The sequence below is a fragment of the Carassius carassius genome, chromosome 47, assembly GCF_963082965.1.
Source record: "Carassius carassius chromosome 47, fCarCar2.1, whole genome shotgun sequence".
In the NCBI taxonomy this organism is placed as follows: Eukaryota; Metazoa; Chordata; class Actinopteri; order Cypriniformes; family Cyprinidae; genus Carassius; species Carassius carassius.
Window position 1 is genome coordinate 14348100 of NC_081801.1, and position 22897 is coordinate 14370996.

The window sequence follows — 22897 nt, forward strand, 5'->3', positions numbered from 1 at the left end:
GAATCATCACAGCCAGAGAGAGAACAGGCCAGCTCTGTCTGCATCACTGCTCCTGCATGCATGATCAGCTAACCACCTATGTGCCAATCACTAGATTTTAATTGGGTAAAAGAGGGCAGAATGTTGCCTGTAGCAATCATAAGGAACCATCCCATCATCTCCTCCACCCTCCTTCTCCCTGTGCTGCCCACACTTGTCTTTCTTGCAGTCTGAGTTTTGTGGTCTTCTTGGAGTGTGTAAAGACATTTATGCACTCTAGGGGTGCTTTGGAAATAAAACGCATGCTGATGATTTTAGACATCACACTCTGAAACAAAAGCACCCATACAAATGAGACCATGTGATTAGTACATGCTATTCCTGACTGGAACAAACATCTGTGGCCATGCTTTTCTCGGGTAGTTGTTGCAGTCTTTGCAATCACTTTTTCCCTATGATTATGATTTTTTTTCTTTCATTTTCTTTCATTCTTTCATTTTTTTTTCAATTTTTTTCCTTCATCTCTTCCCTCCATCTTTTATTATGCCATTTAAATGAGGGAGGACCTCAGCATAGTGTGTGTAGCTTGGTTCCAAACTCTAGTGAGCTTCTGTATCTATAGACCCTACTGGAAAAACCCACTTAAAGCAGCCCTAAGCTGATCTTAGCTGGTCAGGGTGGTAGAACGGCTGGTCACCCAGCTAAACCTTATCTTGGGCCAGGCTGGGAAACATGCAAAATCAGTGGTTCCCAACTAGTTCTGCTTCAGGGGCCAGATTTAACATTTGGCTCAAGTAAAGTACTAACATTATTCATATCAATGTTTTTGAAATAAGTATCTTATGCTCACCCAGGCTGCATTTATCAGAAATGCTGTAAAAATATCAGTGAAAAATTATTCAAATTTAAAATAATTGTTTTCTATTTTAATATATTTTCAAATGTAATTTATTACTGTGATGGCCAGAATAGTCAGGTTCTTATTATCTTCAATGTAAAAATCAGTTTTTGTTGCTTTAATATATTTGTGGAAACCGTAATAGATATTTTCAGGATTCTTTGATGAATTGAAACAGTGTTTATTTGAAATAATAATATTTATAACACCATAAATGCCTTGCCTGTCTTTTTTTTTTAATCTATTTTAGCTAACCTTTAAATGGTAGTGCACAGTTTCCAAAAAAAAATTACGCAGCATAACTGTTTTCAACATTGATGATAATAAGAAATGTTTCTTGACACCAAATCAGTATATATGAAGGATTTCTGAAGGATCATGTGACACTGGAGTAATGGCTGCTAAAAAATCAGCTCTGCCATTACAGTAAATTAAAGTACTAATAAATAAAACATTTTAAGTTGTAATAACATTTTACATTACTGTTTTTACTGTATATTTTGTCAAATAAATGCATCTTTAGTAAGCACTCTTCAGTATTCCGCACACTAGGTTTTAGAAAAGAGCATGTATAAAAAAAAATAAAAAAAACAGTACGCATATGTTATTTATTTCTCCATATAATGTCTTGGCTACAACCTGAGCTTCAAAGACCATTTTGCGATGTACATTGTAAAAAAAGTGCTCAGTGTATACACAGTCAAGGCAGAAAGGAAAGCTCCAACTGCGCACATGTCCTCTTTTTCTGGTCCAAACCTTCACCCCACCTTTTCCCTTTCATCTCCGTCCTGTTTTCCTCCTCCTCTTCTGTCAGCGGTTATATAAAGTGGTCTTGATGAAGAAACATAACTGGAAATAACAAGCTTCATCTTGAAGCCTTAGCTCACAATAACATGTTACTTATTTTGTGGTCTTGCGGGTTAACAGACCTTGTTGTTGCTTATTATCTTCAATTAAATCTCCAGTTAAGTTAGCTGAGCTAGAATTAGTACATTAGAGACATTTATAATGATTATACTATCTGATATTTTAATCCAGTATTTTTTAGGGATGTGTGCTGTGTGGCCAGTCAACTGCGGCGCTCTTTTTTTTGTTTTGTTTAAAGCATTATGTGCCATATGGCTTTTTATTCCAGCTTCTCTTAAGTATGGAGCTATCATATCAGATTGATCTCAATTAGAGCTTCATTACAGCTTCATTCCACAATACACAATATCATTTTTACAGAACAGCTTTTTATTCTTTTTATGACTCTGTAAAAAGGCTGATCAGACAAGAACAATTATGACAATTCAGATCACTTTTCAATGACATTTGAACAAATGGTTCCCCCATTTTAAACACCAGTGTGTTGAAGTGTTCTGCGAGTCCCTCCATCTTTACAATTAATTGAAAAACATATCCACCAAAAAAAAAAAAAAACTTAAACTTACAGAATATTTATATACTTTCCCTCATTAGAGGACCCAGTCATGTTGTGCTTTGAATTTCAACAAATAATGCATTCCCTTTTTGGGGTTTGAATTTTTTTTATTTATTATTTTTTTTATTTTTGTGTGTGTTATATTTTCCCCTTTCAGCACTTCATTAACATTCGAGTAGTGTTTCTTCTGCAAAACAAAGCGGCTGATTTATTCAATAATTTATTAATTGGTTAATTAATCTTGTTGAAACAGACACTTTAGGATGTAATCCTCCATGCCTTGGGCCTGTCGTAAAAAAACAAGCCTGTCCTTAAAACCTTCTTGTCATTCTTTGTCTTCATGACACGAAATAATGGCGGTCATCAAATAATAGCCAATCCTTTGTGTCAGGAGCATTACTTCTCATCAATCCTGCCCTCCCCTGATAATTTGTTTTCTTATTATTTTTAGTATTTTATTAGTTTTATAGTACCTAGTTTGTTAGGATTGGCCTTTCCTAGATGTCACTTCCCCCTCTGCCTGCGGATTCTTTCTTTCACTATCTACACCACGCTTTCCTCTAGGTCTCTTGGATTGACGGTCATGCTACTGTTTGAAGTTGAGTTGGAGTTGGAGTTGGAGGAGTTGCTGGAAGCAAAGGCATGTAGGTTGTTCTGTGTTAGGCCGTGGCCGTACTGGTCGCTGTTACCCATGCTGGACGTGCTGGTGGAGGCACAGTGGACAAGCATGCCATGTAAAGACTGGCTACGTCGGGGCCAGATAACGCTCAGTCGCTTAGCGTAGCTGTAACATGTGGCGGTGGTGATTTCACCCACATCAAAAGAGCAGCTACGCTTGGATTTGAGTGTCTGTCTCAAGTCTGATTCTCCTTCCCTTTCGTCATCTCCATATTTTGTCGGTGCAAGCGAGTCCAAGACGTGTCTGTCCATGTCTCTGTCTTTCTCCAGAGACTTGCGTAACTTGAGCCTACCTGCTCGATTTTGTGTCGGGGTGGGCAGTGTGTTACTTGGGGAGTAATAGAGTGTCAATCTCTCACTTTCTGGTGTGAGAGGAGTAAAACATTTTTCCCTCACTGCCCGCTCACCCCCATTGCGTGTGCCATGGTGTGGCTCCGGGCTCTGTTTAGGCTTTGGGAGAAAGCTGGGCGTGTGTTTGTCTTTTGTTCTTTTGGCCAAGAGTCCACTTGGCAATGTCACCATCATCATACTGTTGTTTCCGTTCGTTTGGGCATAAACATCCACCCCTTTGGCTGGAAAGAACTTGCCCGGCCTATTGGCATCGTCCCGACACTCTCCACAGACGCGATGGCGCACCATCATGGCCACAGTGAAGACCAGAAGGGTTACTACCACCACGCCTCCCACCATCACTGTCAACGTGCCGCCCAGGAAGTGAGCGTGCAGAGAACGACATTCTGGATAATCCTCTTTAGTGCTGAACTGGATGCAGCCCAGCACCTTTGTAGTAGCCAAGGAGGAGATGCCATCATCGAATATGGCCAAGACGCACAGGCTATAGTCTGCTCCTGACACCAAGTTTTTCAGCAGGAAACTATTACTGGTTGGAGGCAGAATTCTGACACCAAATAGAAAAAGAAGAGACATTTTATGAGAAATTAAACATTATGTCAAGGACTAATCTAGCCAGAAATACATCAAGCACAACAAGGTGAGATTTAGAAGCTCAGTTTTGTAGTGAAAATTGCTTAAATCAATACCCTGCTATGAAGGGGGATCTAGAAATGAGAAAATTAAGAATAAACTGTAGATGTTGTAGATGTGGCAATGAGGCATTTTTACATTAAAGATAAGACGCTTCTGACATGCTCCTTGCCTGAAGGACTCCTGCCCACACTAGTCTTTACAATCTGCCATCTCTGGCAGAAACTGTGTCTATACAGTGCTCTTTAATATACTTCATTGACTGTGTCCAGTGCATTTGCTTTGGCAGCTTGGTATGTATGTCTGTAATGAAAATGCTTTGGAAGGCTACACCTGATTCAAGGCCTTTAATTCACTTTACTTTGAAAGGTAATTGGCAGTTACAGCAGAAGGACCTTGAACAATTTTTAATCTCCTTTACTTTAGTTTCAATAAGCTGTTTGCCTCCTTTTCAGATTCAAGAATCCTTTCATTCAGATTTGTCAATTTCATAAATTTTTCACTAAACTGTCTTTCCTTGAGTATCCACCTCAGTAAAAAGAACTGTAGTGTTATTGAATAATTGCTACACTGTAAGGAATCCAAGACATTTGAATTCACATTCATGTAGACTTCTCCTGTTTTTGAGCTCAGTGTGTCACTGCATATGAATGAGACATTTGCATACTTATCTGCATATTAAATTTCAAAATCTTATGGATGATTTGAATTACAAGCCTTACAGGAAACTTGTCTTAATGATCTGATGTTAATGAAGCCTTGGATGTTTCTCTATGAATTGTGTTGGCCAGTGATTTTCAAAATTATGCAAAATTCTCCTATTCATTTCATAGGATGGTTTGCATTTTTAGACCAGTTCAGATCTCTACATGGCCGTGGCAGGAATTGGAAATATTGGATATAACTTTGCATATTGACACACATAATGTAGTGCATTACTTTCTGCAACTATGAGTTTTGCCTCTTTTTTTTTTTTTTAACTGAGAAACAAAATTGTTTTCTGTGGTTATTGACATTATGCTGCAAATGCTATCAATAGGGTTTAACTTGCATTGAATGTGGAGCATTCTCTTTAATGTGCAAAAATATCTAGGAAAAACTTTATCTCTTTAGCAGTGCACTCAAGATGGCCAGTCAATGTGCATTAATGTCTGTCTTTTGGCCTAGAGTAGCTTACTGTGTTTATTCTTACAGTTTTCTCCTTGTTCATGGGAATAGCTGTAGTAACAGGTCTGTTATGAAGATGGCTGGCCTCCCACTCATCCGTTTCTCTGCCTGCCATCACTCAGCAACTGCTAATACTTTTATACTTCTACTATATATATGTATATATATATTCTCTCCTTTGTCATCCAAACATGCCCCTCACCTTCACCATTTATTATTGATCCCAATCCCTGGAAATACCACTGCTCCTTCCTTTTGGTAAGCCTCTCAAGATGTGTTCTTACATTGTGCAGTGAATATTTTGCAGCTCCCAGTTATTGAGTCTAAATGACTGAAGAGCTCTAGTAAGGTTGTAAAGGAAAAGGTAATGAGAAAGAAGAGTAAGATAAATCAAATCGTAAAATAAAAAGGCTACCATGGAGGAATTTCTTTTTTCATGTCAGTAGTAGGAAATTGGAATGCAAGCCGTGTTGTTTGTGCATCAATATAATGCTGCACAATATTCAAAAAGTATCAGTATTCACAAGTAGTTGAACTACTCAGATGATGTACTGCATCTGCTGAAATTCTGAAGCTGAAGTGTGCAAACAGTGGACATTTCACTATCCCATGAGAGAACAGACGCTGAAGAACTATTAGACTTTAGATGATATAAAGTCAAAGTCGTTAAAATGTCAGAAAAGTGTCGGCCAGGTGACTTATTTTAGTTTAAGTACTTTTGTCACAGAGAAAGTTTCTTCTCATTTAAATGGTCAGAAATTTATAAATAAACATGTAATATACCCAGAAATGTATTTATACTACAAAGCTGAATGCCAGAAGAACATCAGATGTTGAAAAGTTCTTCACAGAATTTAGTACATCATATAAAAGTATGGGAATTTAGACACGCTACTACTGCCTTCTCCAGTCTGTCTAAGAAGAGTCGATGTAAGCAACTCCCACAGCCCTTCCCTTGTGAGCTGCCCCATGTCTCTGTCCCCTTTCTCTCTCCATTTAGATCCATTTCACTCTTCCAGATTCATTGTGACACCATCTTCAAATGTGTAGGTTTTGCACCTTTTAAAGGTTCCATCCTGTTTTCCCCAGAGTCAGGATGTCCTCTCACTACACTGCTCTGCTTTCTTTACCCCTCCCTGGCTATAAATAGATCCCTGTATGTCTTTTAGCCTCATGGTTCAACTAGAATCTTCCTTCCACTTTGTGCTGTGTTTGTTTCCTTTGGCCTTATCCTTCCATCAATATCTGAAGCCTATAATCCATGAACATGAGCACCAAGGATGTTAACATGCTTTCACTTGAAACGCATGAAAACCAAACACTAAAAACCAACACATCATAGTCTCTTTTTTTTTGTCAAAAGTGCTTCCATAATATAGAAATAAGATTCCCTTACCTGTAAACAAGTGCATCATCAGCTGTGCTGTTGTACTGGATCTGATACATCCACACCAAAAAAGGTGTTGAAGATCGACCCATTTTCCAGCGAATCTGAGCTGTATTGGATGTCACACCTAGAACTCCTACCAAGGTTTCTGCTCCTCCATTACTACTTCCTCTTTCTCCCGTATCTGCTTTGCCTCCAGTCACATTCCGTACGGTCACCACACCAGTCCCTGCTCCTTCAACCCCTCCACGGCCAGTACTAATATCGGAGGATCCAGGGTCTCTGTGGTTGATAAGAGTTATTGTACCATTCCCTCTATGAGGAAGAGGGATGATCTTCAAGTCTACCAGAGCTGTGGATTCCCCCGCAGCATTGATGGCAATGCATGTATAGGTGCCATCATCTCTGGCACGGGTCACCAAAAAGTCCAGTGTGCCATTGTAGTGTGAGTGAATACGACTGGAGTTGGCAACAATACGGTCATCTGGTGACACCCAATGAATGACTGGCTCAGGGTCACCAATGGCTCTACATTTAAGTGTGGCTCGTTGGCCCTCCAACACCCAAAGCTTGTTGGTATTACGGGTGATCAGTGGAGGCTCACATGTGAACTCTTCCTCTGGGATGGACCAGAAATATCGACCAGCCAGATGAACAGGTGTGGCACATGTCTCCATGTCGTCTTCCCGAATCAGTCGTCGTAGCCACAAAAGCTCACAGTTGCAGTGCAGGGGATTCCCTCCAAAGTTAAGGCTGGTGATGGAATTATACGGTGTTGGACTGACAACACCAATTTGGGATCTGGAAAACAGTGGATCAGGGGGAAGAGTCTGCAGTCTGTTTGAGGTCATATCCAGTCGGGAGAGTTTGTAGAGCTCACTGAAAGAACCCTCAGCAATCTGGTCTATTAGATTGTGATCTAGATTTAAGGTGTGCAGGCTAGCCATATTCTGAATAGATTCCCAAGGAACTCTACGAAGGTTGTTGTAGGAAAGGTCCAGATCCTCCAGCGTTAATAGGAAGTCATCAAAAGCATCCACTGAAACATCTTTGAGCTGATTGTTGTTGACGATGAGATGCTGAAGGTTAATAAGACCTGTCAGATCCTGAGGTCCCACTACTGTGAGACGATTGGTGTCCAGGTGAAGTGAACGCAGACTCTCCAGATCAGCAAAGGCCAGTGGTTTTAGAGCATGTATGGTGTTGCGTGACAATGTTAGTTCAACTAGTCCCGTCATATTGGCAAAGTCTGCACCTCCCACTTCCAGGATGTAGTTGTCAGCAAGACGCAGCTCCACGGTGCGGCGATCGATGTTTGGTGGCACAAAAAGCAGACCTTTATTAACACACAATGTGCTCAGAGACTCTGATAAGTTTCGACACACACAATGGATGGGGCAGATGGACACCATGCCCCATGTCTCTCCTGCCGACACAACTTGTCCGCTCCGCAGCACTATAAAGCCTAGGAGACCCAGCCAGAAAATTGTTGATTGTGGAACTGGACAGTGTTGGACACTTATTGTGCTGACAGGGATAGATGAAGCAGGATATCTCCTTGATTGGATCCATTTCGAGCTCTCCTGTTCTTGCAACAGATTGGTTCCTCTGGATGGACTCCCTGGTTCTATGCGTGGCATGGTAACCAGGTTGTCCACAGACCTGTGTAAAGAGAACAGGCATTAGTGGCTTCAACTCATAACTTCTTAAGAATTTGGAGAAGTTGATCCCTATCTCACTCAGTCCTAAGTCTGCTTGTTCATTCACTAAGCTCCTGCATAAATGCAGTTATTCATTAATTGCTACTAAGACTTGGTGTTATGCCTAGTCATTCATACAGTATAAGATAATCGTGAGCTAATCTACCAGTGTCCATTGCTTCAGATTAATGGTCTACCTGGAATCCTTTGTCAGCTGTTTAGATTTCAAGGCATTTATCATGTATCCAGCAAGTGCAGCAAGATCCTTAAACTTTTCCCCTGTTTTGTGAGTGAAAAAGAGACTAGATTTGGCTGCCAGGGACAAGCACCAAGATGATCAGTCACATTCTAAGTGATGAATGCCTTGGCTGTCTTCTCATCGCAGATGTGAGATTATGTGGCTGTTGTTGTGGCTGTTTGTGCAGACAAAGTGTATCTATTTACCCAAGTCTTATGTCCTTCTGTTTGTTCTCCTCCCTGCTGCTGCCTGCTCTTCTACAGGGGTCTGATTACTCCATTAACCTGATACATAACTGTCTGTGTGTGTCTGGTCTGTTGCACATATTGACAGACATGCTCCAACCAACTAGCGCAAGGACAGTAGGAAAAGACACAAGCTGCAATGAGTGTACAAATGAAGTTTAATTGATTTCACAAGACTAAAACCCCTGTGATATGTAATTTACAACTGTCCCTAAACATTTGCAAATGCTTGACTTGGTTTAATTAGTCCATCAGTGCCCATTAGTAAAGTGTTATGCTGATGCTTCTATTTGTTGTTTACATGATTTTGGCCTGTTAATTTCAGTCTTACGTAATGGCTCCAGTGTCACACTTGCAATGCAGTTTTTAAAACAAGTGTGTGTATGCAAGTGAGAAAGGGAGAGATTAAGAGATAAAATGGGGCAGCGTAGAGAGTAGAGTTATATCCTATAAATGACCATGTGCAATTGGCTCAAAGCTTTATGTGTGCAAATTTGCAATAAAGAATGAATACCAAGTGGATTTCATATTCATTGTGCTGAATCTGGAATTATACACTGTAAATATTCTGCAAACATTTGAAAAACCTCATGAGCGTCTACCTGCCAGCAGTAGGATATTTTGTGCATGGAAGGGAAAGGAGAAAAGTAATTTTTCATACCTGTTTGTGTCTGTTTCATCAAGATTTAAAATGGTTTCCAATCCTTTCAGTTCTTTTATAGACAAACTGCCCAGCTAGTCCCATCATTGCTTCAGATTAAAATCCAGAGTGAAACACTGTGGAAATATTCAGGTGTGCTGAGGGTCGATTTATTCCTCATAGTTAATTGATCTGTGGTCAAATTGATGACTTACTGACAGTCACATCATCACTGCCTAGTCGTTCTTTTCTTCGCCACGAGTCACTCCCCCGTTTCCATAATCCTTAGTGAACCTCAGTTAAATGGAATTGGGTATGTCTGGATTGTTTTTTCCACCTTGATTTTCATTAGGAAATTCATCAAAAATTCTCCTTTATTTCACAGCAGTAGTCAAAATCCAGTGAAAGCTTGTTTTATTCAAATCTTCTTTTATTTGCAGACTCTTTCAGTAGCAAGTGGCTTCCAATCCATGCTTTACTCTAAATGAACTGCTGAAAGAAACAAAAATCCCTCTTAATAAATATTTAACTAATATTAAAGGCTCACATTCCTTTTTTTATAGTCAGCCTCTTTTTGTTCTCTCATTTCTCTTGCATATACCTTTAGCCCAGATGCCACATCTTAAAGTGGAAAGCTTGTTGTGTAATTTTCATGTCTGTTTGCTGATGTCAGCGTCTTAGACTATTGAGGACCCTAAATTAATTGATTCTTCCTGTAAATTGGTGCATTAAAGCAAATAATCCAATTAGACCTGCTTTCAAGCAGACCCTGTGGGTCTGACTGAGCCAAATATGTGTGTGTGCGCGTGTGCACACTCTTGTCTAGATGAACTTGAAGTCTATACACTCATTTTTACTGCATGATTCCCTCCTTATTGTTTTCCTCCTCATTTAATCCACCCTGAACTGTTGTAGTCTTTCTACTGTCTTAACTATCTCCTTGTATCCACTAATCCTCAACCTCTCCTTAAAACCTATAGGGTGAAGGCAAACATATACCAACCTTTTTTATTTTCAAATTCCTGCTTATGTCCATCCAAGGGAACTGTTGTCCTCTCAAGGGGTCCCTTTCCCTCTACATCCTCTCAGGTTCCTCAAGGAGGGATTTTGGGTAGCATCCTCACCCCTCGATTTCTCTCGCCACAGCTTTTTTGTTTTTACTTTTCCAAACGGTCCAGGGAAATCCTGCCCTCAAAGTAGGAAACCATCACCTATAGGCACAAAGAACCTTCATATAACCGTGCGGTAGAATCCCCACTGATGTCGCTTATTGCCATCAATCAATGCCTCGTTTTTGCCTTTCCGTTCCTGCTCTGTATTCTTGAACTGCGTGAGTCTGTGATTTGTTGGTTCTGATGCAGAGAGCATGTCGATGTGAGTGCAAGCGTTTGCGACTGCAATGTGTCTGCTACAGCAAGGGCAGAGTGAGCAGGAGGGAGGGAAGAGAAAACAAGAGGGAGGGAGGGGGGGGGGGGCGGGTGGCAGATCCTAAAGCAGTCTTGGCTCTCGGTATGAGTGGGGAGATGAAATGCAAGGGTAAAAATGGCAGATTGACAGTGCACTGGGTGACCTGGGGTGTGAGGTTGGATCTGGAGAGGAATTGCCCAAAGCTTTGTCCCTCTGACAGTACATTTTTAACAGCAGAGCACCATCGGAAAGCAGACACACTAAGAACTTTTGTCACCAATTTTCCCATAGAGCTGATTTTCACCACCTGTATATGGCGATTCATTATATATCTGTAAAAATTGATAACAGCAGCTGATTTTGAGAACTGTTTTTAGAAGTGCATGAGTTATTAGAGGTGTGCAACAATGGCATTCTGATGCCCTTGACAGGACATGACATGGGTCCACTCCCATCCATAAAATACCATCATTGACTGTATTTTTGCTTTTGACAACAATTGACAACAATTGAAACAATTGAAATGAGTTAAAAATGTAAAAATGAAATGCATATATGCATGAACTTTTAAATAACAAGGAAAACAGTAACACCTTTAACACTAGTTCAATTTGTTAACATGTATTTCAGTAGGTTTTCTGAACTAATAATGATTTTTATTCATAAGTTGCAAACATGCTATGTGCTACTGTATGTTGTTAATTGGTTAATATTCATAATGCATAAGTAATGTTAACTTGAAATGTCAAAATGTGTTCGTATAATAGTTTTAGGTCTGTTAGAATTTTTAAAAGACGTTTTTCAGTCTCATGCTCACCAAGGTTGGATATATTTGATCAAAAAATACATTAAAAACAGTAATACAGGGAAATATTCATACAATAAAAAAATTATAATTTTATAATATATTTTAAAATGTAATTTAGTCATAATGGCAAAGCTGAATTTTACTGAAAGACTAAATTACTCCAGGCTTTAGTATCACATAATCTTTCAGTAATCATTATACAGTATGCTGCTTTTGTGCTCAAGAATCAGTTCAAACTATTGGAAACAGATGTGCTGCTCAAAGGATTCTTTGATGAATAGAAAAGTTCAAAAGTACAGCATTTATTCAAAGTAGAAATCTTTTGTAACATTACAAATGTCTTGACTGACATTTTTGATCAACTTAATGCATTCTAAAAAGCATAAATTTCTGCCAACAAACAAACAATCAAAATCCTTCTGATCCAAACATTTTTAAAGGAAGTAAATGTAGAAACAGTTAGTAAATGCTGAAAATGAATTGCTCATTGTACCCATTGGTTAAATAAAGTTAACAAATTGAATCTTGTTGTAAATTGTTAGCCTAAAAACATTGTCTTGGTCCAGTGGTTCTTCTTGCTGTTGATGCAGGCGGTCACGGGTTCAAATCTAAATCATGAGAGAGCTGCTCTTATAAGCTGAGCTGTATAATCATCTTATGAGTGTGAGGCTAATACAGCTTTACACGGCCAGCAAAGTTGAGAAGTAGAGAAGAAGCCAAAAATGTTAAGGCCAAGTTACACTTTCCCTTCGTTTCTCATGTTCTATCTCTGATTCCCATAATCTTTTTCTGGGCTCTGTGATTTTTAGGTGAGCATGAGTCACTCAGTCTTTATGCAGGTCTATATATAGAGGCCTAACTGCATGGAAGCACAGCTAAGCGGACGACACACAACATTGCCAACAGCCTGCTGTAGCCCAGCTCCACACACTTGGAGCATGTAACCGATGGGCTCAGAGACCTCGCTAAACCTCGCTGCAGCTGACGTATCAGACTCTAGATTTAGCCAGCGAGCCAAAATCTTGGGTTCAGTTAAGTCATGTTTCCGAAAATGACAAGTCATGAATAAAACATTTAAGTACCATGAGACAAATATGAATGATTCATGTGTGAATGTACATTGTGCCTGCATAAAGAAAGAGACTGCATCTGCTGGATCCAAGCCACAACTAATTGCTGTGAAAGAGTGATTCCCAAGCAGGGGTAGGCAGGGGTTCTTGAACCTGTTGGAGAGAATTAATAACTTAAAATATTGGCTTCTGTAATTAATTCATCTCCTTTTTAAGGTAACTAAATAATATGTGTGGTTTGAGAATTAATTGGGACATTTATTTTGTAGTAAAATATGCACGACTGTTAAAAAATTTAGGGTTAAGAAGTTCTTTTTTTGTTGTTGTTTTTTTGCAAAGACACTTTTATTCAACAAGGATGGCTTAAATTGTTCAAAAGTAACGTTAAACACTTGTACATTGTTCAAAAAAAGAATAATTTGTAAACATTGAGTTTTCTATTATTCAAAGAATCCTGGAATAAATGTATCCTGGTTTCCACAAAATTAAGCAACACAACCGTTTTAAACCGTGATAATGATAATAATAAGAAATGTTTGAGCATCAAATCAGCATAATAAACCAATTTCTGAAGGATCATTATTCATAAAAATATATTTTTAAGTAAATTAAAATAGAAAACTGTTACTTTAAATTGTAGTAATATTTTACTGTCATAGTATATTTAACAGTTACTGTTTTTACTATATTTTAAATAAAGCAAAAGTCTACATTCAAGAACATTTTAAAAAAGAATTGTACGGACCCCAAATGTTTGAACAGTAGTGTATATGCTTATATAAACAATGCAAATCTGCAATATTTAAATATAACAATTTGCACACAATTTCCACACTATTTGAAGACTTAATCTGATGTACTATTTCTTAAAGATGTTTTTGCTGCTGGTGCCTTTCTCATTCACATCAGCATTTTGCTGGTGGGTGATATTGTTGAGGTTTGAAAGATGAAAATAAAAATAATGTCTTGAATTTAATTAAACATCCCATGTGGATTTTACTTACATTAAATTTGCTCCTAGGTCTTTCTCAGTCGATTGCCCTCAGAATTGTCAAAATGTGTGGAAGACTTCATTATAATAATGGTAGCTTTTATAGTAATCATTTGCTATCATGTGAATATAATATGAATTAAGAGGAAAACATTTCTAGTTTGGTGTTGTTTAAGGCATATTTGAGCCTTTCTGATGAGGCTGTGGAGAGACAGAAGGTTTGGAAACAGAGGAAAGCACAGTGCACTTGAGATATTTCAGCACCCTGGACAGCTCTAAACTCTGAGCTAGTCAAATTGGTTAAATCTGAGAGACCAAGTTTTGATATCACCATCTGTACTTCCATCTGTCTTGTTATACAGGTCGTGTGGCTGGATGGTTGGCATTGTACAGTAACTGCTCATCTTAACCCTGTATTCTTCAATGTGGTTGGTCTTTATTCTAAATGTAAAAATCCAGACAGGTAGCCGTGAACACTATATATTCACAGCCTTTCTGTGCTTAAATGTTTAAACTCCAGTGTTTTCTCTCTCCCACTCTCTCTAATTCTCTTTCTTCCCTGACTTTATCCAGCCGCTGTGGAAAGATTGTGGGCAATAAGTTGTTTCCAGCAATACCCAGTGGTTTATCACTAAACAACACTATCCAAGCAAAGCTGTAAAAAGATATTTCCTTTACCAGCTAAGAGAAGCTATTGATTATTGTGGATTTATTTGCATGATTGTGCTCTTCAGGAACATGGTTATTTTGTATTGAACATATGGACAGGATGTGGTTGCAGAATCATGTTATTGAAAGTCCCTTGTTTGCTTTGCTTTCACAAAAATCATTAGGCCTCTGTTATGAATTATTATACCAATGGAAATAAAAAACACAAAAACGTTGTTTTTTTGCTTAGATCTAAAATAAATACTTTCTTAATTTTATTTCTCTTTGAATTGTGTTTTCTTAAGGCAGAATTGTACAATAAAATTGGGAAAAAAATGAACACTCTGACTTCAAAGCAAAGTGGGGTCAGACCAGATGCTGAAACAAAAGAATCAAATCATTTTGCCACTGACAGATATATAACACTGGTTAATTTTTCTCAATAAATACATGTATAAAAAAATATAAAGTATATATTTTTGTTTCATTGGATTCTCTTTGGACTTCTGATGAATCTGATGGTCTTTTGGGTCATATTAATGCAGAAATACAGAAAATTCTTAAGAGTTTACAAACATTCAAGCAGCACTGTAAGATTTGTAACTGTTGTTGTAAAATATTTTTTTTTCTCTACATATTTCCCATTTTCAGTTCATGGTTTTGATGACTTCACTATTATTCTAAAATTTTGAAAACAGTAATAAGTATGAGTAAATGTGTAAACTTTTTCATTAGTAGTATCGGCCCTATTTTTCAAGATGAAAGCAAACTATTTTCTGTAAATATTGTGATTACTGAAGAATGACACAGTACCGTATACAGTAAAAGTATTTGCAAAACAAACCATTGCGCCCATTATTTTTGGAACAAATGAAAACATAATATACCAACATCAAGCAGCATAACAGAGGTTTTGTACAGCTAACTGACACCAGAAGTCTTGTGCATTCGAGGTAAAAATTACTGTATCTGCTTTTACATTAAAAATAAGGTGCATACAGTGTGCTTTGGGTTTGAAATGCTTAGTTAGTTTTTTGAGAGAAATAATGCAAACGCTTGGAATGAGGAGGAATCCTGCAGTTAGAAGAATCTGGGTCAGAGTGCTGGCGGATTAGAGCCAACTCTTTCATACTCTCAATTCTTGGGAGAAGAATTGGACTTGGCCTCTCTTTTGGCTTCTTTTCTTCCTCATCCTCAATCTCTCCTTCTCTTAAGGTTTTTGCTAAACTCTTCCTTAGAGAATCGATGTGTGATGTGTATCTATGTAAGTTGCAAGGGTGCAAAAGCCAAGTGCTAAAACTATTGCATTTCAATTAACACTTGGCTTATTCTGTTAGTCTCTCACATCTGCTCCCTCTTCAACTCAATCTCTTCAACCTTCTGATTTCATACCCTGTCTGAACCTTTATTATCTCCCCTTCTCCGGCTGCCATTGGAGTCCATTATCAACAGTCAGGCTAATGGATTCTGGAAAAATCCCTCATGTTCAGCCGTTGGTTTCAGCTCAGAGCACTACAGGAACGCATGTAGCAGACTATATCAAGAATACAGGACTTAATGTATTGTATGTCAGCTCAGAATATTGAGTTGTTTCTTCATGCTGTAAAAGTGAGCACAGTTTCCTCAGTGACCCGAGCCAAATTTGCACACACTCAAAGGCAGGTTTGATGGTGATGGAAGGGAGTATTGAGTGTTTAGATAATGGTATTGATTTTAGAGCTGCCTACCGAATGGTCCCATCTGCCCTGTGTAGGACCATTAGCACCTAAGCTCAGATCATATGAGAGCACAGTCATGGATCGGTCTTCCTCTCTCAAGAGCTACCCACTTTAGGCTCTCTCCAGCTTTCAGCTCATCGGTTGCACAGAACTAGTTAAAAATGTATTTATCTATTCTCTTTTCTCTCCCCAGACAAACATCCCGTTCCTCCAGAACGTGCTGAGTAATAATCAGTTCCTGAATGGGACTGTAGATACTCAGTTCATCGACGAGAATCCAGATCTCTTCAATCTCAAACCGGTGCAGAACCGAGCCCAGAAACTGCTTCACTACCTGGGTAACCCTTTGTTGAACAGTTGATTCAGTGAAAATAATTCACACTTTGTTTGACTGAATTTAAATGTCCAAATTTGTTTTCTTATGTTTCTTTCATATTTTATATTTGATTCATTTCATGAGTGCTTTTAGTTACTTTTAGAGTCAGAAATTAACTTTTTTTTATCAGAGGCATTTATAACTTAATGAGGATATTTATTGCAAACCATAAAACACAGCATGCTGTCCATTTATGACAAAAACTCGGTTGAGTTAATTGAGTTAATTTTCAGTATGACCAGGTATGGCTGCTAAAAAATCTAATCAAGTAGCTTTAAATAATACACAAGATGTCATGAAACAATAAGCCTTTATTGCACTAATTTAATCTAAACACATTATTAAATAGAATAGTACAGAACAGAAGGTCAGAGAGCAGATAAAATCAAAGTCCATAGAATATATCACAGGACATTTTTGACCCCACATTGATAACATCTGGGAAATTATCACTTTCATTGTGTAAAACGTTTTTTTTATTTAATTTTATTGAGGTGCAGTAAAATGACTGAATGCATGTTTAAACCACTCTGGGTTTTTATTATGAATGCTTAACATCAGTGCAACTTTTACAGAGAGATTTTAACCATTTAAAAGCTTAGCATCAGTAAGACTTTTTTGAAAGAAATATAATACTCAACTAAGTTTGATCAAAAGTGAGAGTAAAGACATTTTTTGAAGTTTCTATTTAGCAGAGGACTCTGGAAAGTTTAAATCAAGCCAAGAGCCAAAACCTTTTAAGTAACGTGGGCTGTGCAGTCTCCAGTCCACTTGACCCATCCACTCAGTGTATTATACCAGCAGAGGTGGATTTGAAGCAGTTTGGACTATTTGTGTGTGATTGCGTCTGCTCGTCATTCAGGGCATGTTATGGTGAACGGCCCGACTACTCCGATACCTGTCAAGGCTAAGCCTTCCCCCATCGATCCGGTCATCCCACCAGTACCCCTTGGTGAGAAACACACACACTTTCCTTATCTGACATTCACACGCTGTCAGTTTCTCACACTACAAACTCAATATAAGCTGCCTTTTCACTTGGTTGCTGTGATATTTCATTGATGCATTGCAGAAAGCATGATGTAGAGTATGTTTACGTCTTTCACAAGGTGGTCATAATTCATCCTTCCCCCTCAGCGTATCATGAAGTTACCCTTGACTATATTATATTATAATCTACATCAGGAGGAACAGAATATTAAGACGTTTGTTTACGAAAAAGCCCCTCCATCACATTTTCATTCACTTTTTTACTTCTATTTTCGCTCTTGGCACATGTCCAAACAAATCCATACGAGATGTATGGATTTGTTTGGACATGTGCCGAGAGCGAAAATCAATCGTTGTGTTCTAGAAAAACTACATCATTTTTTCTGTTGTAAAACTTTGTCTTTTAAGATGCACAGACTTCTGTGAATAATAGCCCTTTGTAGTCCTACGCAGCTTGGTGTTAATGATCTCTGTATTATTAATTGGCAGTTTGTTTAAATGCACTCTGCAGGTGAGCCACCAGTGGGTTTCAGGGATGTGTTGCTGAGAGAGGGTCCAGATGGTTTTGCGAAGGCGGTACGTGCCCACCAGGGTCTGCTGCTTATGGACACTACGTTCAGAGACGCCCACCAGTCCCTCCTGGCCACTCGCGTACGCACTCACGACCTCAAACGGATCGCACCTTTTGTGGCTCACAGCTTCAGTAACCTCTTCAGCGTGGAAAACTGGGGAGGTGTGGTACTAGTTCGACACTATTGTTTTCTTTCCTTCTCATTCTTTCTTTCGCATTCTCTCTCTCTTCCTCCTTCACTATTTTTTGCATTATCGCTCTCATGCATTCTGGCAGCAAACCCAGCATACTATTCTCCAGCTTGACTCGAATATTTCCCTCAGTCCAGCTGAATAACACAGATCGATCAAATACCAGTGAAACCAGGGTCTGGTTTTAATTGCTCTTAGTAGCGCTGGATGTTTTAGTACTTTTAAGGAATAAATGTTTATTTAAAAAATAAATGCAATTCCATTGTTAAATTGTTTGATCATTTCACTAATAAGTTTAAAACCATTTTTGCAAAAGGTGTGTTTTCACAGCCTTTTCCTTTGTACCATAAATCAAATAAAACAGAAATAGTAAGCAACTACTACTGGCAAAACACAATGTATTTTTTAGATACATGTTGGCATATGAATTATGGATACATGAAACTATTACAAGTTTTCAGTGAAAGAAAATATAAATATTTGATGAGAAACCTAAACTGAAATGAAAAAGTAAATGAAAATGAGGAATGTTGCTTTGGGAACTAAAATAAAACTAATAATAAAACCAAACTTTAAATAAATCAAATATGAACAAATTTCTAAAACGGTGTGTTAAATTCATTTCTGGAATCAAAGTGTGGGATTGCATCATGATTCCAGTAGGAACACACTTCTTTGAGTTTTCCACATCTGTTCCACCTATGCTGGATATTCTGATCATCTGTTTTTTGTTTTTTTTTGTCCCGTCTCTCTTTCGTCTTCACCAGGCGCTACTTTTGATGTGGCAATGCGTTTCCTATGTGAGTGTCCCTGGAAAAGGCTTCAAGAGTTGAGGGCTCTGATGCCAAATGTGCCTTTTCAGATGCTTCTGAGAGGTGCCAACGCCGTTGGATACACCAACTACCCCGACAATGCCGTCTTCAAGTGAGTCATGTGGCATCTTACACCACAACCTGCTCACAGTCTGAATGAACTTCTCAAATGTTAATCTTTTTACTGAATGTAAATGTTCTGATTCAGATTCCACTTACAGTAATGGTTATTTTCATACCTTCGAGGAAGCACGTGAGGAATCAAATTGGAAATTACTTTTTTTGTTTTTTGCCAATATTAAAAAGAACCGGCTCATTAGGGTCATTTGTTCATGTATTGCTTGCTATGACTTTGTATTGCATTGAATAGTAAATTATTTTGCCATTACACGGTAGATTCAGGAACAGCACAATGCTGCTGCTGAATAGTGCCACATGAAACAGTATTTTAATATGGTTTCCTGCCCACTTCAGTGGACGAATGTAGACATTAACGAACAAACTGAAAAATCATTCAGTTCCACTATTTGTTAGAAAAACCCTTTGTCTTCACTAGCTTTTGTCTTCTCCATTTGTTTCTTGCTGCCACTGACTCTGGCCCCAAGCACCATTCAGATGGCTTTTAATTCATATTAGAATGAGGAACTGGGAGCATTTGTGCTCATTTAATGGTATTTTTTCAGTCTTATGGCTCAAACATCTCCCATAAAATCTTGGCAACATAAGCAACTGACATTTTGATGGGCCCTAATACTTGCTTAAATCAGGTCGGAGAGCAAAGCTAACAGGAATCTTCTAAACCTCCCTTAACTAAACAAACCAGAGCTATTTTAATAGTATTTATATGGTAATATTTTGAATGAGCTTTTTTGTCTTTTCGTTTTTTTTTAATCAATTTTGTAATGTGCTTTTGTCATTTTATTAGTTTTTTTTTATTTTTATAAAAGTGCTATTTCAGATTATTTTTATTTCCGTATAATTTGTCATTTTAGTGACATTTTATGATACTTCTGCTTTAATTTGTTAGTTTCCAGGGCAGTTTAGGTTTTTAATCTTATTACATAGAATATAAATATATATTACAATATATAATGATAATAATATATATTTTATATTTATTTATGCTTTATTTCAGTGTTTCAGCTTTATAGTTTTAACTTAAGTTAACAATAACAACACCGAACTCATTCCATCATTTCCTCTGTTTTTGTTAGGTTCTGTGAGGTGGCCAAAGAAAACGGTATGGATATCTTCCGTGTGTTTGACTCGTTGAACTATCTTCCAAACATGCTCTTGGGGATGGAGGCAGCCGGTGCAGCAGGAGGAGTGGTGGAGGCGGCCATCTCGTACACTGGCGACGTTTCTGACCCCACAAGGCAGAAATACTCTTTAGACTACTATCTCAAACTAGCAGATGAACTGGTCAAGGCTGGAACGCACATCCTTTGTATCAAGGTGGTTGTTTGTTTATTTTTGTGTGGGTTTTTTTTTTGCTTTTTTTTTATTTTATCCACTTGTCTGTTTTGTTAACCTCAACTCTTGCTCACTCTTTCATCTCAACTGCTGCTCCCACTCTGCCTCCACCCACACATAAAATACCTCTGCATCACTGTCTCTGTTTGTTTCTAGTGCACCTCTCTCACTTTCCTTTACTTTCTCCATCTCTCCTCTCTGCAGGACATGGCAGGTCTCCTAAAGCCTGACTCTGGCCGTTTGCTGGTGGGTGCATTGCGGGAACGTTTCCCAACCGTGCCGATCCATGTGCACACTCACGACACCGCAGGGGCTGGAGTGGCTGCCATGCTGGCGTGTGCAGAGGCAGGAGCAGACATTGTGGATGTGGCAGTTGACTCCATGGCGGGAATGACATCACAGCCCAGCATGGGTGCCATTGTGGCATGTGCCAAAGGCACCAAACTCAATACTGGTGAGGGCTGTCAAACTGAGCTGATATACACTATATTATTTATATGTATTATATACAGTACAGACCAAAAGTTTGGACACACCTTCTCATTCAAAGAGTTTTCTTTATTTTCATGACTATCAAAATTGTAGATTCACACTGAAGGCATCAAAACTATGAATTAACACATGTGGAATTATATATGGAATTATATACATAACAAAAAAGTGTGAAACAACTGAAAATGTCATATTCTAGGTTCTTCAAAGTAGCCACCTTTTGCTTTGATTACTGCTTTGCACACTCTTGGCATTCTCTTGATGAGCTTCAAGAGGTAGTCACCTGAAATGGTCTTCCAACAGTTTTGAAGGAGTTCCCCGAGAGATGCTTAGCACTTGTTGGCCCTTTTGCCTTCCGTCTGCGGTCCAGCTCACCCCTAAACCATCTCGATTGGGTTCAGGTCCGGTGACTGTGGATGCCAGGTCATCTGGCGCAGCACCCCATCACTCTCCTTCTTGATCATATAGCCCTTGATGCCTTTTCATAGTCATGAAAATAAAGAATACTCTTTGAATGAGAAGGTGTGTCCAAACTTTTGGTCTGTACTGTATATTAGTGCTGTCAAAATTAGCGCTTTAAAGCAGGCAATTTAATTTTTTCTGTTAAATACATTAAAAATATTTAACGCAATTAATGCAGGGGCGGGGCCAGGGTTCGCCACTCCACTCACAACTGCTGTTTCTGTCATTTTTATCTTGACAATGCGCATTTATTCAGTCGCAGAACGTCCTTACGATCACATCAAACTGGAGATGTTTCAGATGCATGGTCCACTTGCCATGCACGCACAAAGATGCCTGCGCTCACTGTATCCTTTATCATTTCATATCAAAGAGAAAATAATCGATGTGCATGCCACGTCATGATCAGCTAAGTCAAAAAGTTACCAAAAAGACAATTAAAGCTGCCTTAAAACTATTTTATGAGTCCCATTTAAACATTTCTCTGAAATGGTTTTCAAAACTTTCCTGGAGCAGCCCAGCACTGTTTCACTTATCTAATACACTCGATTCAACTCATCAGTTCATTGAGACCTGAAGTGAATCACAAACGGTAATGAGAGTTGTGAGAAAATATGACGCGTGTCAGATCCGCATAATGTTCAGCAGCGGAAGCTCTTAAAGAAAAAAAGAGGCAAAACAACCTAATAACCCAGCTGCTGTGATGTCTGTTCGTCACAAAAAGAAAAAAAGAGGAAATCAATTACTTTTTATATAGCTTTAAGGATTCATCTATATTTAATTTAGAATATAGTGATTGATGAAAGTGACGAAAGTGAAAGTGACGTGACATACAGCCAAGTATGGTGACCCATAATCGGAATTCGTGCTTTGCATTTAATCCATCCAAAGTGCACACACACAGCAGTGAACACACACACAAACACTGTGAACACACACCCGGAGCAGTGGGCAGCCATTTATGCTGCAGTGCCCGGGGAATAGTTGGGGGTTCGGTGACTTGCTCATGGTATTGCGGGTGGAGAGAGTACATTCACTCCCCCTTCACTCCTACATTCCCTTCCGGCCCAAGACTCGAACTTGTAACCTGATTGAAAACTTCAATTTCAATTTCTGTATGTTTCTGCTGAAGGGCAAAGGTAGGCCTAAATATTTTTCATTTATTGTAATGGGTTTATGTGAAGCCTGTTTTAAGTTCACTTAAATTAGAATTATTTTTTAAAAGTCTAATAAATCTTAAAATTGATAGCTTTCAATTATACTGTAATCTTGAATGGCTAGAGGTAATGGTTAATTATTAGGGGGGAAAACTATTTTATAGAGACATCGGTAGTATTGGTATCAGTGATACTGGCCTTCAGTTATAAAAAAAAAAAAAAAGATTCCATTAAACAAATATTAAATATATGCGGTCTTTGTTGTTTGTACATTCATTTAAAGATTAAATGTGAAATTATTCCAATATAAAAGTATATTTAAAAACTTTTAACATTAACATTTTGGTGATTTAACTTTAACATTTTAGCAATTAATCTCAGAAGAATGTGTG

The 22897-nt window shown here is 38.4% G+C and overlaps 2 protein-coding genes across 5 annotated transcripts in view; one reads left to right on the plus strand and one right to left on the minus strand.

Moving 5' to 3' along the window:
- The window catches only part of LOC132130641 (pyruvate carboxylase, mitochondrial), a 126040-nt gene that overhangs the window by 88304 nt on the left and 14839 nt on the right, over nucleotides 1-22897 (plus strand). The window contains exons 11-16 of the mRNA XM_059542413.1: nucleotides 16175-16319; nucleotides 17220-17309; nucleotides 17859-18080; nucleotides 18877-19033; nucleotides 20136-20376; nucleotides 20599-20848. Of these exons, the coding sequence (XP_059398396.1) occupies nucleotides 16175-16319; nucleotides 17220-17309; nucleotides 17859-18080; nucleotides 18877-19033; nucleotides 20136-20376; nucleotides 20599-20848 (1105 nt within the window). The remainder of the gene's footprint in view (nucleotides 1-16174; nucleotides 16320-17219; nucleotides 17310-17858; nucleotides 18081-18876; nucleotides 19034-20135; nucleotides 20377-20598; nucleotides 20849-22897) is intronic.
- LOC132130642 (leucine-rich repeat and fibronectin type-III domain-containing protein 4-like) lies at nucleotides 2093-10757 on the minus strand. 4 transcript variants are annotated; one of them, XM_059542414.1, is made up of 4 exons: nucleotides 10339-10757; nucleotides 9361-9828; nucleotides 6526-8178; nucleotides 2093-3876 (listed from the first exon to the last, which is right to left on the minus strand). In XM_059542414.1, exons 3-4 carry the CDS (start codon nucleotides 8154-8156, stop codon nucleotides 2844-2846), a joined length of 2664 nt encoding a protein of 887 aa, XP_059398397.1. In that variant the 5' UTR covers nucleotides 8157-8178; nucleotides 9361-9828; nucleotides 10339-10757; the 3' UTR covers nucleotides 2093-2843. The 4 variants fall into 4 exon arrangements, with proteins under 4 accessions (XP_059398397.1, XP_059398398.1, XP_059398399.1 ...); XM_059542415.1 differs by having other exon boundaries at nucleotides 8661-9828; XM_059542416.1 differs by having other exon boundaries at nucleotides 9361-9819; nucleotides 10333-10757.